The sequence below is a fragment of the Mauremys reevesii genome, linkage group 16 (assembly GCF_016161935.1).
Source record: "Mauremys reevesii isolate NIE-2019 linkage group 16, ASM1616193v1, whole genome shotgun sequence".
Classification (NCBI taxonomy): Eukaryota; Metazoa; Chordata; order Testudines; family Geoemydidae; genus Mauremys; species Mauremys reevesii.
Genome location: NC_052638.1, coordinates 38967169 through 38981436, shown reverse-complemented (window position 1 = coordinate 38981436; position 14268 = coordinate 38967169). Strand labels below are relative to the sequence as shown.

General features: G+C 37.7%; 1 protein-coding gene across 3 annotated transcripts in view; it reads right to left on the bottom strand.

Moving 5' to 3' along the window:
* Positions 1 to 14268, bottom strand: part of LOC120384706 (BTG3 associated nuclear protein) — a 247863-nt gene that overhangs the window by 174214 nt on the left and 59381 nt on the right. For all 3 annotated transcript variants that reach the window (XM_039503693.1, XM_039503694.1, XM_039503695.1), the window contains 2 exons: positions 13866 to 13988; positions 11954 to 12129 (listed from right to left, as the gene is read on the bottom strand). In XM_039503693.1, the coding sequence (XP_039359627.1) occupies positions 11954 to 12129; positions 13866 to 13988 (299 nt within the window). The remainder of the gene's footprint in view (positions 1 to 11953; positions 12130 to 13865; positions 13989 to 14268) is intronic.

Sequence of the window (14268 nt, the reverse complement as noted above, 5' to 3'; positions counted from 1 at the left end):
AGAACGGCCGTACCGGGTCAGACCAAAGGTCCATATAGCCCAGTATCCTGTCTACCGACAGTGGCCAATGCCAGGTGCCCCAGAGGGAGTGGACCTAACAGGCAATGATCAAGTGATCTCTCTCCTGCCATCATCTCCATCCTCTGACAAACAGAGGCTAGGGACACATTCCTTACCCATCCTGGCTAATAGCCATTAATGGACAACATAAAACATTAGAGAAGCAGAAAAACCAGATGCCAAATCACAACTTATCACCTAAAGGTTCCTCTACCCAGGCATTAAGGGCAAGAAAGAAAATAGCTGAAAAGCACCGAAGAGAATGGCAGAACAGCTCAGAATGAGCCCATTGCTTAGTTACATGACAAGACCTCCCTTTCCATCATATAATTTGCTAGTCTGAAACCCAGTGACAAATGCAGGGTTGATATGAGCATATAACTAGAAACAGAAAATATGTTACAAAACGCAATAGGAGGACTTGGAAAAACTTTATATTTTTTATATTTTATAATTGCAGATATACCAGTCTCCTAGAACTGGAAGGGACCTTGAAAGGTCATCGAGTCCAGCCCCCTGCCTTCACTAGCAGGACCAATTTTTGCCCCAGATCCCTAAGTGGCCTCCTCAAGAATTGAACTCACAACCCTGGGTTTAGCAGGCCAATGCTCAAACCACTGAGCTATCCCTGCCCCGATTATCTAGATTATCGAGCAGGACTTGCTGATGTTTTATGATAGGGGTTCTCAAACTGGGGGTTGGGACCCCTAAGGGGGTCGTGAGGTTATTACATGGAGGGTCACGAGCGGTCAGCCTCCACCCCACACCCCACTTTGCCTCCAGCATTTATAATAGTGTTGAATATATTTAAAAGTGTTTTTAATGTACAAGGGGGGGATCACACTCAGAGGCTTGCTGTGTCAAGGGGGTCACCATTTCGCCGCCCCAAGCAGGGCGGCACGCCGCGGGAGGTGCTCTGCCAGTCGCTGGTCCCGCAGCTCCGGTGGACCTCCCGCAGACGTGCCTGCGGAGGGTGCGCTGGTCCTGCGCAGCCACCGAAGGCACGCGGGACCAGCAGACCCTCCGCAGGCACGCCTGCAGGAGGTCCACCAGAGCCGCCTGCCGCCCTCCCGGCGACCAGCAGAGCACACCCCGCGGCATGCCGCCCTAAGTACGCGCTTGGCGTGCTGGGGTCTGGAGCCGCCCCTGGTCACCAGTACAAAAGTCTGAGAACCTCTGTTCTACAATATGACATCCTCATCCGATAGTCATCTTAAATTGCAATTTCAGGGATTCTGAACAAGGAAAGTAATAAGGAGAGAGCTACAAACTGATGAATGTAAAGACAGTTCAAAGGGTAGGATGTATCAATGAATAAACCATGTATCTAGTAGTGAAAACAACACATAAGCAAAAGAAAAAGGCCCATGATAGGCATAAAATCCTGAGGGAATTAATGCAGCCCAGACATGACCCAATAACAATAAATGGAATGTGACTGATTTACGAAGTGTAGGAAAAGAGACCTTATGACCAAGGTGTGGTAACAGACTTGTGCAAGCATACAGAGAGATAAGTAGAAAATAATTAAGCAATAATAACCTTCAAGTCAGACGTTCTGTCAGCTAATGATCAGCTACAGTGAAGAATCCAAGTCTGCTTTAATTTTGCTTTGGGCCCATTTACAGCTAGTCTTTAACTGCCAGGAAATCCCTGACCCAGAGGTCATGACTGCTGCTACAAACCATGAAAATGTACAAATCCACAATTAAAATAAAGTAACTATCTTTTCAGTAGAGATAGGCCTAAAGCACAATACCTGCATCCAGAGCACCACAAAATTTGGAGTGGGGGAGGGAACAGATGGTATTCCCCTAGTAGTTCTGAAGGTACTCAAATATGAAATTGCAGAACTACTAATTGTGGAATGTAATCTATTTGTTGGCTAAGAGTCAGCACAACCTTTGTAAAGGGAAATCATGCCTCACCAAATTATTAGAATTCTTTGAAGGAGGTCAAAAACATGAGGACAAGGGTGATCCAGTGTATATAGCATACTTGGACTTCAAGGTCCTTCACCATAGGCTCTTAAACAAAGTAAGCAGTCATGGGACAAAAGGGAAGGTCCTCTCAGATACCATTAACTAGTTAAAAGACAGGAAACAAGGGCTAGGAATAAATGGTCGGTTTCCAGAATGGAGAGAGGTAAATTGTAGTGTCCCCTAGGGACCTGTACTGGGACCAGTGTTGTTCAATATATTCATACATGATCTGGAAAAACAGGTGGAAAGTGAGGCTGCTAAGTTTGGAGATGATAAAAAAATTACTCAGAATAGTTAAGTTCAAAGCAGACTGTGAAGAGTTACAAAGGGATCTCACAAAACTGGGTGACTGAGCAACAAAATGGTAGATGAAATTATAAATGCTAAGTAATGCATATTGGAAAACAATCCCAATTATACATCCAAAACGATAACAGTTACCACTCAAGAAAGAGCTCTTGGTATCATTGTGGACAGTTCTCTGGAAACATCCACTCGATTAATAGATTCTAGGACTGGAAGGGACCTCAAGAGGTCATCGAGTCCAGTTCCCTGCCCTCATGGCAGGACCAAATACTGTCTAGACCATCCCTGATAGACATGTGCCGCAGCAGTCAAAAAAAGCGAACAGAATGTTTGGAATCATCAGGAGAGGGATAAAAAATAATCATAATCCCACTATATAAATCCATGGCCTGCCCACACCTTGAATCTTGCATGTAGTTCTGGTCACTCCATCTTAAAAAAGATATATTAGAAATGGAAAAATTATAGAGAAGGGCAACAAAAATGAGTAAGGGTATGGAACTGCTTCCATATGAGGAGAGATTAAAAAGACTGGAACTGTTCACCTTGGAAAAGAGATGACTAAAGGGGAATATTATAGAGGTCTATAAAATCATGACTGGTGTGGAGAAAGTGAATAAGGAAGTGTTATTTACCCCTTCATACAACACAAGAACCGGGGGTCACACAATGAAATTCATAAGCATCAGGTTTAAAACAAACAAAAGGAAGTACACACAGTACAAAGGCTAGGAATAAATGGTCGGTTTATATTCTTCCTATATTAACTAGTTACTGATACATGAGAGGACCTTCCTATATTTCCTTCACATCAGGATAATCTGAGGTTGTGCCTTTAATACTCTCTCTTTCAGAAACTGCCTTTGCTTTTATTAAAAATACCCCCAACAAATTTTTCCTGACTTTTTCAATTTCCCAAAAAACTCTGAAAATCTTCAGTTTTGGTTCAACCCAAACCAGTTTTTTTTCTGATTATTCAGAACTGTCAGCAAGTCAAAAATATCAGTTATTCACACAGCTGTAGTCAAGATACATAAACTCAGAAAGAGAAAGTGTAACTTATTCCATGCTTTGGGGGCCTTTCCAGAAGATAGCCTAGATCAATGATTCTTCTCTTTTTCTCCCCCCAACACCCTCCCAAAATATAACAGACACACATCCATCCCATACCTAATAGAAGCTAAAAGACCAAGTGTGGGTAAATGCACCATATACCTAAAATATATATATTGTTGGAATTCCTATACACAACCAGGCTGTAAATAGCAGTTGGTGAGGGTCTCTGAGCCATCATTAGAAGCTAAATGGGGACAGAATCTTAAATGAGAATTTTCAGAATGATTGATTTATATTTTTATAAACTTTAACTAAAAGTAGTTCTCAGACAAAAAAGCTGCAACAGTCGAATAAAGGTTGAGAATATGCTGCCCACCAAAACAACATTAAGAAAATGTTAATGTGACAATAATATTGGACTGCTAAACAAAACAGAGAACAAAGGCACATCTATCTATCACCAATGTCAACCTCAAATTAATCCTGGTCATAAAATCTCTCCCCCTTAACCACCTTTAATCTTTAAAAAACAAAACAAAATACACTTTAAAAAAATCTGCACTGTCAAAAAAAGTTACTTTTAATTAAGAACAATTAAAAGAAAAAGATCTCTATGGACAATCTTAAACTCAGGTTTCCTCTAGAGTAAGAAAAATGTAAAATGCCTGATGAGAAAGCGGAAAAAAAAAAGAAGAAAAAAAACGTTGGTTTTCATGAATGTTAACTCTGTTTTTATCCACCAAAACTTTTGAGAAGACCAGTCTCTATTCAAATTTATAAATGCTAGCGTGGCAAAATGTTTTGTTTAACACTTGACAGGTCATGCTATAACTCATAAGAATGTTTTTTTAAGTAAGCATTTGTACTGAAACAAGAATGTCTATATATTCAGAGAATGACTGTTATCCAAAAGACTTCTGAAGCAGATGGGAACAGTGTGCACATGGAAACATTCGGGTAACTCATCAAATATCTAAAAGCCATACTTCAGAGGGAAAAAATGGATTTATAAGAACATTTAATGCTACATTTTGACAAATATTCAACCTATCACCTTGTCGCTCATATGAAAACACTTCACTGCAGATGGACACTCCATTGATGTGCTTCCACCACAAGATATAATCTTCATATTTATGACCTTGACAACTAGAAATGCATATAGCAAAAGACTAAAACAGTTCATTTTTCTCATCATAACTGTAATGTAAATCGAAACAGTCACAACAGAGCCAGCAGTTTAGCCAATTCTAATCCAACGATTCCTCCAAATATTGCTCAGTGTTACCCTGAGCACACATTCAACAACGAAAGAACAACAAACTCTGTCATGGATCTAAAGAGTGTTTAACACACATCTTTCAGTCTATAAGTAACATTTTCAAAAGCACACAGTTGATTTTAGGAGCCTAAATTCCATTTTCAAAAGTGACTTTAGGCACTCAGGAGCCTTACTTCCATTAACTGTCAATGAAACATAAGCCTTTAAGTGCCTAACTCTGTTTTGAAAATGAGATTTAGGTTCAAGTTAGTTCAGCATTTCTGGAAGTTTTAACCTATATCACCTAGAAAGACTTCAATCTATTTTAACCAGAGTGGGACGTTCAATAAAATGTATGTACAATTTTACAGGCAAATTACGTAAAGAATAAGAAAATCCCATACAGAAAAAGAGTTTATATTTCAGTTCCCTTCTTAGGTCTATAATCAACTACAAATATTAATTCAAACATTATGAAACATTTAAATTTCTTTTTAAAAAGTCTGTAAATTAAACTAGATGCAATCAAAAAAGCTTTAGTTGAGTTCACTTGACACAGAGCTCCCCCTGGAGTGTAAAATAATATATAAAAAGATTGTAAAAGATTTAACTTCAGAAGGCAGGATAAAAGACAGGCAGCTTTCAATCACATGTTTTTGGTATTCCACTGGAGATTTAGCTATGATTCTTGGCATTTTTTCCAATGGAGTAATTGTTGATATTATTTATTTTGTCTTCCTATAGATGCATGTAATCAATGCTTTAAAATTTGCATAATTTTGGTTTCTTGTTTTCACTGGTATATTAGGGCTTGGCTATACAGGGACACTCAGGAAAATTAATCCAAATGAATTAAAAATGAGAATTTAACATGGATTAGTTAAACTGTTCCTTGTGTGGACACACTCATTTAGAAGTCTATTGACCTTAATTCAGTTTAGCTTAATTTGCTTTGGAAGTGATTAAATATTGGGGAAAAAATTATATTCTGTTCAGATAAACCATGTCAGCTAAATCCAATAGCTGTCTAGTCAGTTTCTGATAAACAGAAATATTTTATGTAAAGTCAGTGAGTTAATTGGGGACTTTTATTCAAAATAATAACCAAGACAAGAGAAGACCCAGAGACACAAAAGTCAAAATATATCTTAAAAAAGAACACATGGATGATAAACTTTAAAAAGTAGATGTTGTACCCTCATTAAAGTCTTGAGAAGTTTGAATTAATGGCACACATATTCAACTAGTCTCATCTTTAAGAAAAAAAAATATTGTTAGCAGCTTTAACTGAATGGGGGATTTTCTGATGTGGACTAAGGTGAGCACAAACTTATTTTCACTTAGGAATCAAGTGAAGGCTTAAACCCAGAACCCCAGAAACAGAAGGCCCAAAGCAAAGCACCATTTAATCACTTAGCAAACCAGTGGCGCTTATTTTTACAATATTATTTCTGGAAGAGGTAGTCTCTTCAAAAGAGACACTCTGGAATAAAGGTTTCCAATTTGCATCAACATTACTTGATCACCCATCCTCAGACACATGGTTTTTAATCTAAAATGCTTCACCATGTCCTTGTACTACACTTCACACAACCAGTCCTCACACACCACGCTTCTCTGATCTCCCCAGAGATAAACTCAGGCTGTAACTAAGATGTTATATACTATACAAGACACACACTTTATTAAGCCTACACTCAAAATGACAATAGGCTAATCTTTACTGACAGTATTATTAATAGCTGAGGGGTAAAATATGAGTTCAGTATCAAGACTTATTTCTTAGTGGACTAATTAAGGATGCACCTGCTATTTTCTATGCCAAAAAATATGGGATTAATGTAAGAACATGAGAAAGTAATGGTTATTATTTAAAATAAGCCTTTCAGCCTGTTTAATGCGGACTCACACTGGGAATTTCTTGACCGATATTGTTCTCCAAAAAACACATGTTGTTGAGCTTTATCTTCAATACAGCATGATTACTTCATATGCACCAGTTTTATTACTACAGTCCCATTTGTATTTCACTAAGTTGTCAGTATTTCCACTGTGAGCCCCATTTTCAGGCGGTGAAATTTAACATTTAAAAATTAAAAGCGTGTCACTTTCAAATGCTTTTTTTCATATAAATTACTGCAAAAATTTTAAAACTGAAATTCTGCAGGCAATAATTTGTATTTATAATATGGGTAAATACCTTAGGTTTTTATGAGTTTTTTTTAAAGCAGACTGTTTTATTAAGAAACAAAGACTATCCCTTACCTCACATACAAAACTATTTTGAATAACTATTAATAAAAACAAGCTACAAAATTCATGATTTGGAGCTTCTTGAATCTGGGGGTTTGATTCAGTGCACCTCTAGAAGTACCTGGATTTTTCAGATATGGAGCACAAACTGTGTTGCTAAGACTGAGCAAGACTATTGGGTAGGGGAAAATGGCCTATGTAAACAGCGAACAAACACCTAAATATGTGGTTATCCAATACTATGAACCTGATTCTTCAAGGTGCTAAATCCCCTGGCCTCTGAGGAAGCATTCAGCACCTTACAAGCATCCGGTCCGTAGTGCTGAGTCTCTAGATATACTGAATTTCCAGGTTAGTTTATGAAGCATCACAAGCTACAAGGAATGAGGCACAGTAACATCCCCCAGAAAGGATTATCTTGTGATACGTCTTGAAAGCCTGTAGTATGTCTTGACATAATTTTGGCCTTATCCACACTGTCACAACATAAATTACCATATTCAAAGCCAGTTGTGGCCAAACTATGTTTAACATGGTTTATTCTTGCCTCTGTGGATAGAAAAAAACATGTTACAATCATATTGGAAAACTATGTTTTAGTCTAGTAATCTACAAGAGTTAAAACATGGCTCTTCAACATGGTTATAACACGGTTTTTGTATTTACTGACAAGTAATATAAATGTTATCATATGGGTGCTGTTCCTGCAAAGGCATCTAAATGGGCAATGACAGACCCTTAGATCTCTGCAGGTCCACAGTAGTCAGTACACGTGAATCCCTTTACAGGATTGTGACTATCCTTTGACAGAAACCATAGCATTTCACAAACTTGTTTAAACATGATTATTTTTGTAAAGTAGATAGGACTAGATAATTTTTGTTACCACTAGATAGGCTTACTTATTCTGTGCCATTCTGGCCTCAAGAAATAGTACAAATTTTTATGACCATTCAAGATTTCTCTGAACAACTTTAGCCATTCAAAATTCTGCTCTTTGCAAAATATAAGAGTAAACTGGAACTTCTGGCTTTTATCAGTAAAGAAAAAGAATCTGCAAGACAGATCTATCATTCTGCAGAACTTTTCTTATTAATCATTTAATTTCTGTGACATATGGTAAACTCGTTTCCTTAGTATTCTCTACAGCTGAGCAAAGCTTTCTCTAATCTTGGAGTGAAAGAGGGGTGGGGGAGAGGGGGATTGCTAATCCATTTCTCAAAGCATTCATAAATCTCAGAGAGATTTTTAATGGATGATTCTACCAAAAGTCCAAGGTAAATCGGATATGAGACATTAATGGATTAGCTGTTTCATCTACATTTACATATACAACAATCACAGAAAAGGCCAACGTCTGTCTCTGTAAAAACCTATGCCAAACAAGCATGTCAAAGAGGGCAGATTACAACAAATATTTTCATAGTATTAGAAACTTCGTCCCTGCAACAAATAACTGACACAGAGCTGTATGAAATTTTAACAAATAAACCATTTGGTCTGTATTTTGCTGATAAAAATGGGGTAGTTCCAAAAGATGAATTTTGCCATTCCAAAGGAGCAGAGGATTAAGGGTCTGGTTTTTGCAAGGTGCTGAGCAACATCAGCCTCCCCTGTAGATAGATTCCCTTGCAGGAAAAAGCCCTAAACCCAGGAAAATTAAATCCGTCTTGAAAGCCTGAGTAGTTGCAAAATCAGCACAATTTCAGTCAAACGTGAGATAATTGAAATTTAAATTGCAGAGGATCTCTCTTCCCAGAAAGTGCACAGTCTTTGCAACATGCAACATTTTAGTGCCACCTGACAAGAGTTTAGGAAAGAGTTACTGAATACTTTTTTGCTGTTGTAAGTATTTAACTATATCTGGATTACAATGTCACAAATTGTCTTTTCTGACAACACTGTGCATGTCAAAATTCTCATCTCAGAAACTAGTCAGACTTACATTAGACTTTTGCAAAGGCCATCTTCGGGAGAAAACAAACACAAACATGACATTGACCTTTAAAAATAAAATATATATTTATTTATATTACTTATTTCAATTTCCGTTTTACAAAATAAAAAAAGTTTAGCACATCCTCTAGGGCCCTTGACAATATTTAGAAATACAGTTGTTATAATTTACTGTTCTACCAATTGTACCTCACTCATCCTAACGAATTACAGCCTGGTAAAAATGTAACAGCAAGAAAGCCCCTTACTCATCATCCTCCCAGCTCTCTGGAAGCTAGGGAAAATACAAAGAGTTTGCAGTACACTCTACTGGTCAACAGGCTTAGACAAAAGTAGATGAAGGAGGTGAAAATGAGTTCCAAAGTCAAGGCATATGTCTACATTGCAGCTGGGAGCAAGCCTCCCAGCCCAGGTAGGGCTTGTGCTAGCAGGCTAATAGCTGAGTGGGCATAGCAGCACCAACGGAAGCTGGTCTAGCCACTGGAGCTCAAGCTCACTCTTCTTCCTGTGTCCAATATCAGGTGGCTATCCCAAGCCTCTGCTGGTGCCGCAACAGCCACACATCTATTTTTAACATGCTACCTTGAGCCCCCTAGCTCCAATGAAGATATATACAAAGGGGCCCTCATTGAGAACACCATGTCTGCAGCTCCCATCTTTTATACTGAAGGAACTCCAAATTTAATACCTTTGCAGGCCACAAACGTGGCATGGAGGAGAGTGGTAGGCAGATCCTATGCCATTCAGGGCTTTCTATGTCAAAACCAGGACCTTAAACTCCACCCAGAAACCAAATGGCAGCCACTGCAGATCATGGAGCACTGGTGTAAAATGCTCACTGTAACATATGCTGCTTAGACCAAATGGGCTGCCAAATTCTGCACCAGGTTTAGTTTCTGGATGTATTTAAGATGTAGCCCCATGTGCAACATACTGCACTAATCTAATCTCAAAGTGACAAAGGCACTTCTGACAGTCGCACGGTCCAGTTGAATAGTCACAACCCTCCTAAGCATTGGTAAATTGAAAATGCACTCCTAGCTGTTGCTCCTACCAAATCATCTAGCAGCAGCCAGTGATCTAATCAGAATTCCACATTGTGAAAACAAACAATAAAACAGCAATCAGAAGGCCAAATGCCATCAGTGCCATATCTTCCAGTTGCTTCCCCCAGCTAACCGATATAAACCTCAGTCTTATCTGACTGAGCATCCTTCTCAATGGCTTTTTCCAGTGAGGAAGAACACATATGTCCAGAACATGGACTGTAAAACTGAAGTACACCCAACACATCTAGTATCTCAGAGAGTGACACTGGCTGAAACTTGAGAGCAGATGACTTGGCATTCGTCCTTTAAGTTATTCCCTGACCCTAACAAAGCAGTCAGCTCGGGACTAATTCCACATGATTTTATCCACAAAGTATGAACAAGTGTCCTCACAGTGGGAGCCAATAAGACATGAACATATGTGTCTGAGAGAAGAATTTGACTCTGTAGACACCAGAACAGTGAAACTCAATTTCTTCACATACATAAATAAATAAATTGCCAAAAACATCAGCAACTGTGCAAATAAAGGTGTTCCAAGTCCCATTGCTACAGGACCTGATTTTTCAAATGGCAATGCCATTACTATCCTCAACCAGCCTATTTTGTAATGTGGGAGCTTCAAAATTTGGATCTCCTGTCTTTCCTCCCAATACAAACTACTTTTTGGACACAGATTTTGTCACAGGAGACATGTCAGAGGTTGGAAGAGTCAAGAAGCTCTCCATGAGAAATAGTCAAATCATTATTCATTAATTTCTGGTAGTGACCATAACCTGTGTATATATAAAAGATGTATAGTCTCTGCCCCAAGTAGCATGGGCCAACATTTTCAAAAGTGGCTAGTCATTCTGAGAGCCTCAGTTTTTGGGTGCTCAGTGTAAGATACCTTAAAGGGACATATTTTTCAGAGGGTGGATGCTCAGCATTTTCTGAAAAATCAGGCATTAAGATGTGATAAATTGAGTACCCAAATACTAATATATTCCCCTGTGGTGCATGAATATAAACACAAACTAACATATATGAAATAAATATAAGGAATGGTTCACTTATGAATTCAATAAAAGAAGAGTTAGTGGGTAATTATCTTAATTAAAAGACTCTATGGTCTAAGGTTCAAATTACAGGCCTCTGTTTAAAAATTAGTGACATGATTAATCAAACCAATTATAAAAAAACCCTATGATTTATTGCGATTGTCTATTTTTTTTTTTACTTACATGACACTTTTCACCTAAAACATGTGTCTTTCTAATTGTTTTATATTTTCATCATTTTTGTGATTGCATAAAATATTGCAGCTAGCATTCATTTTGTATTTTAATACCCTAAGTACTTACAACATATAACAGATTGTCTACAGAAGACACATTTCAAAGTCTTAGATTCCACTCTCTTTGTTTTGCAGAGATTTTGGGTTGTGTAGAGGTTGTAGGAAACTGTGAAAGCTGTTGACAGGACTATCCTATAAACAATACATTTTTGATAGGAATTTCCTGTTAAAAAACTGTTTAGAGTTTCCAAAATAACTAACTGTTTACTTTCAGATGAATTCAGCATCAGTGGAACGGCATAAGTAGTTACAGGAGGCAATGAACTGGTACATTTTGATGCTTCCCAGAGAATGCAGTTATTTCCCTAGTTCTCTATTTCAATTCTGAGATGGGACCAAAGTATTTTGTTATCATTTTGCAAATCTTTACATTTAAAAACATTGAAATTAAGTGTTCTTATACTGCTAATGCAAAAGAGTCTGTTAAATCAAGGGCTGTGCTCTGGGGCATACCTATTAAGTATTACAAATACACTTAATTTGCTTTGGCCTAGAAAAATGAACAGCAAGTTAAAGGAAACTGAATTATTTTGTCCTGTTACTCGGTCTTATCTGATGCTTCCTATAGGATAGGTCACTTCAACATTTTTTCATAGTTCTTTAAGGATTGAACTGCGAAATGATCTCAAGAGCTTCTGATAGAATTTTAGCTCATTCCTCCACCCTGCTCATTTTGCTCATTTTGATCACATACCTTCAGAGTTCAGTGTAATAAGAGTAACATTGTTCCCAATACTTTGGCTTCCTAACTGGCCACTGTTGGAAACTGAGTCACTGGCCTCAGACCCACTCTCTCCATCTTCATTGTGGCTATCATCATGCCCTGGCACCTTCACCACAATGGTGTTCTGTCTACGACCGGGAACAGCACTGAGAAAGAAAAGAAGAATTCATACTTTGGCAAAGCATGATTACAGACTCAAAGAATGTAATATACTGTTTCTAGTGCATTAAAAATATTAATAACTTGATTTCTTACTGATTATATGACTTTTCTTGTAAAAGCTAGTCTGTCTAGATCAGGGGTAGGCAACCTATGGCCCATGTGCCGAAGGCGGCACGCGAGCTAATTTTCAGTGGCACTCACACTGACCGGGTCCCAGCCACCAGTCCGGAGGGCTCTGCATTTGAATTTAATTTTAAATGAAGCTTCTTAAACATTTTTAAAACCTTATTTACTTTACATACAACAATAGTTTAGTTATATATTATAGACTTATAGAAAGAGACCTTCTAAAAACATTAAAATGTATTACTGCATGCGAGACCTTAAATTAGAGTGAATAAATGAAGACTCGGCATACCTCTTCTCAAAGGTTGCTGACCGCTGGTCTAGATTAAGAGCTACCTTGACAGCAGTAGCAGAATAACCCTAAAACTGATTACATTCAGCAGGTGTTTGACATCAAGTAATGAATTACATACTATATTTCTACAAATTAAGTTAACATAAAACCCAAAAATATTTTGATATTAACAAAAATTAATACACAAGAAGCTACACAAGAATTTTGTTTCTTCTTCAGAAAGCATCAAAACATGATTCCCTGTAGGACATTAAATAAAAATAAATCCATTTGCCTCTGGTTCAGATGAAGGACAATTTATAGAAAACTCAATTGACTAATTTCCTTCCATAACTTTTAGCTATTCAGTTAAGTAAGCTTTAAATAAAATGTATATTCTATTAATTGTATGGCATGAATGAACTGAAGACATCTCAACTGACTCCATTAGCCTCCAAAAAGAGCTAAAAAAGTTTATAGAAAGAAACATGTTCTGTACAGATGAAAGACATTTTAACAATAACCCCAGCTTTCTAAAATAAATGTCCATGTGTTAACGTTATACAAATTGCACAAAAAAGCTATACATACTATTTACAAATAAACGCATTAGAAGATGAAAACCTTTTGTAAGTGTCAATATTTGTTTAAAAGTAAGTGCTCTTTGGCTTGCTTTATAGTTACTATCTAATGTTAATTACTCAGAAAGTAGTTTGCTGTTTAAGTCTATTTGAAAATTTTATCAATGAAATGTCTATACACAACATATAACCAATAAGTATAAAGAAACTTCTTTACATAACTGTTAAATTAGCATGGCTAGTTACTTCAAACAGTTTTCTATACAGAGCCTTTGTTTTCAAGTAACTAGTTCAAATCCAGCTTTGGCTAGAACAAAAGTTACTACAGATGGCCACTGAATGTCCTTTCGTTAATGAGTTGGTAGGTCTCAGTACAGTTCGAAGTGGACAAGAGTCGACATTGCAAAACCAATCACAATGGGCCCCCTTCTTGGAAAGCTCAGCATGGATACTAAGGACTCAGTGGGCCAAAGAGACTGAATTAACCCTTCCCCCTCAGAGATGCTCCCTACACTTCAAAGTTGAGGCACTGCGCTGTACCTGTTCTGTTGATAGAGGACTTTGCTGTGCAGGACTGTCAATTTGGCCCTTTTCACTACTTTGTGAATATTTTTTCCTCAAGCTCAGTTGCCTAGGATGTCCTTATTTTGCACTTGTAATTGCAGTAGGCAGACCTCTATTGGATTTCCTGTAAGAAATAATGAAGTGTAGGGGAAGGATTGCAATTGTTGCTACTAACTTGCTAAGGATATTTTCCAGAGAATCCGCTGTTCTGCTCAATGGCTCTTCCTGCCCAACCATCTTGGCTACTATTGAATTCTGCCGATCATTGTTCAGTATAACTGTAGTCTGTGGGACAACACTACAAGACAAAAATCAGAGAGAAACAGAACTTAAAGAAGCAAACCTTTTTAAATAATACATTAACCCAAGTCTTTGTATTTAAATGAACTCCTACACTAAAACTGAAAGGCTGTTTCTGGGTTTGTTTTTCCCCCACCCCCAACATCAGAGCTATATACTATGTATCAAATGCTACAGCTTGTAATCCACATATTTGACATCCATACCATTCCAAGGGACTGACTGCTTCACTGAAATTATTAACAGTCTGTGACCCCTTCCAGGGTGATAAAGAATTT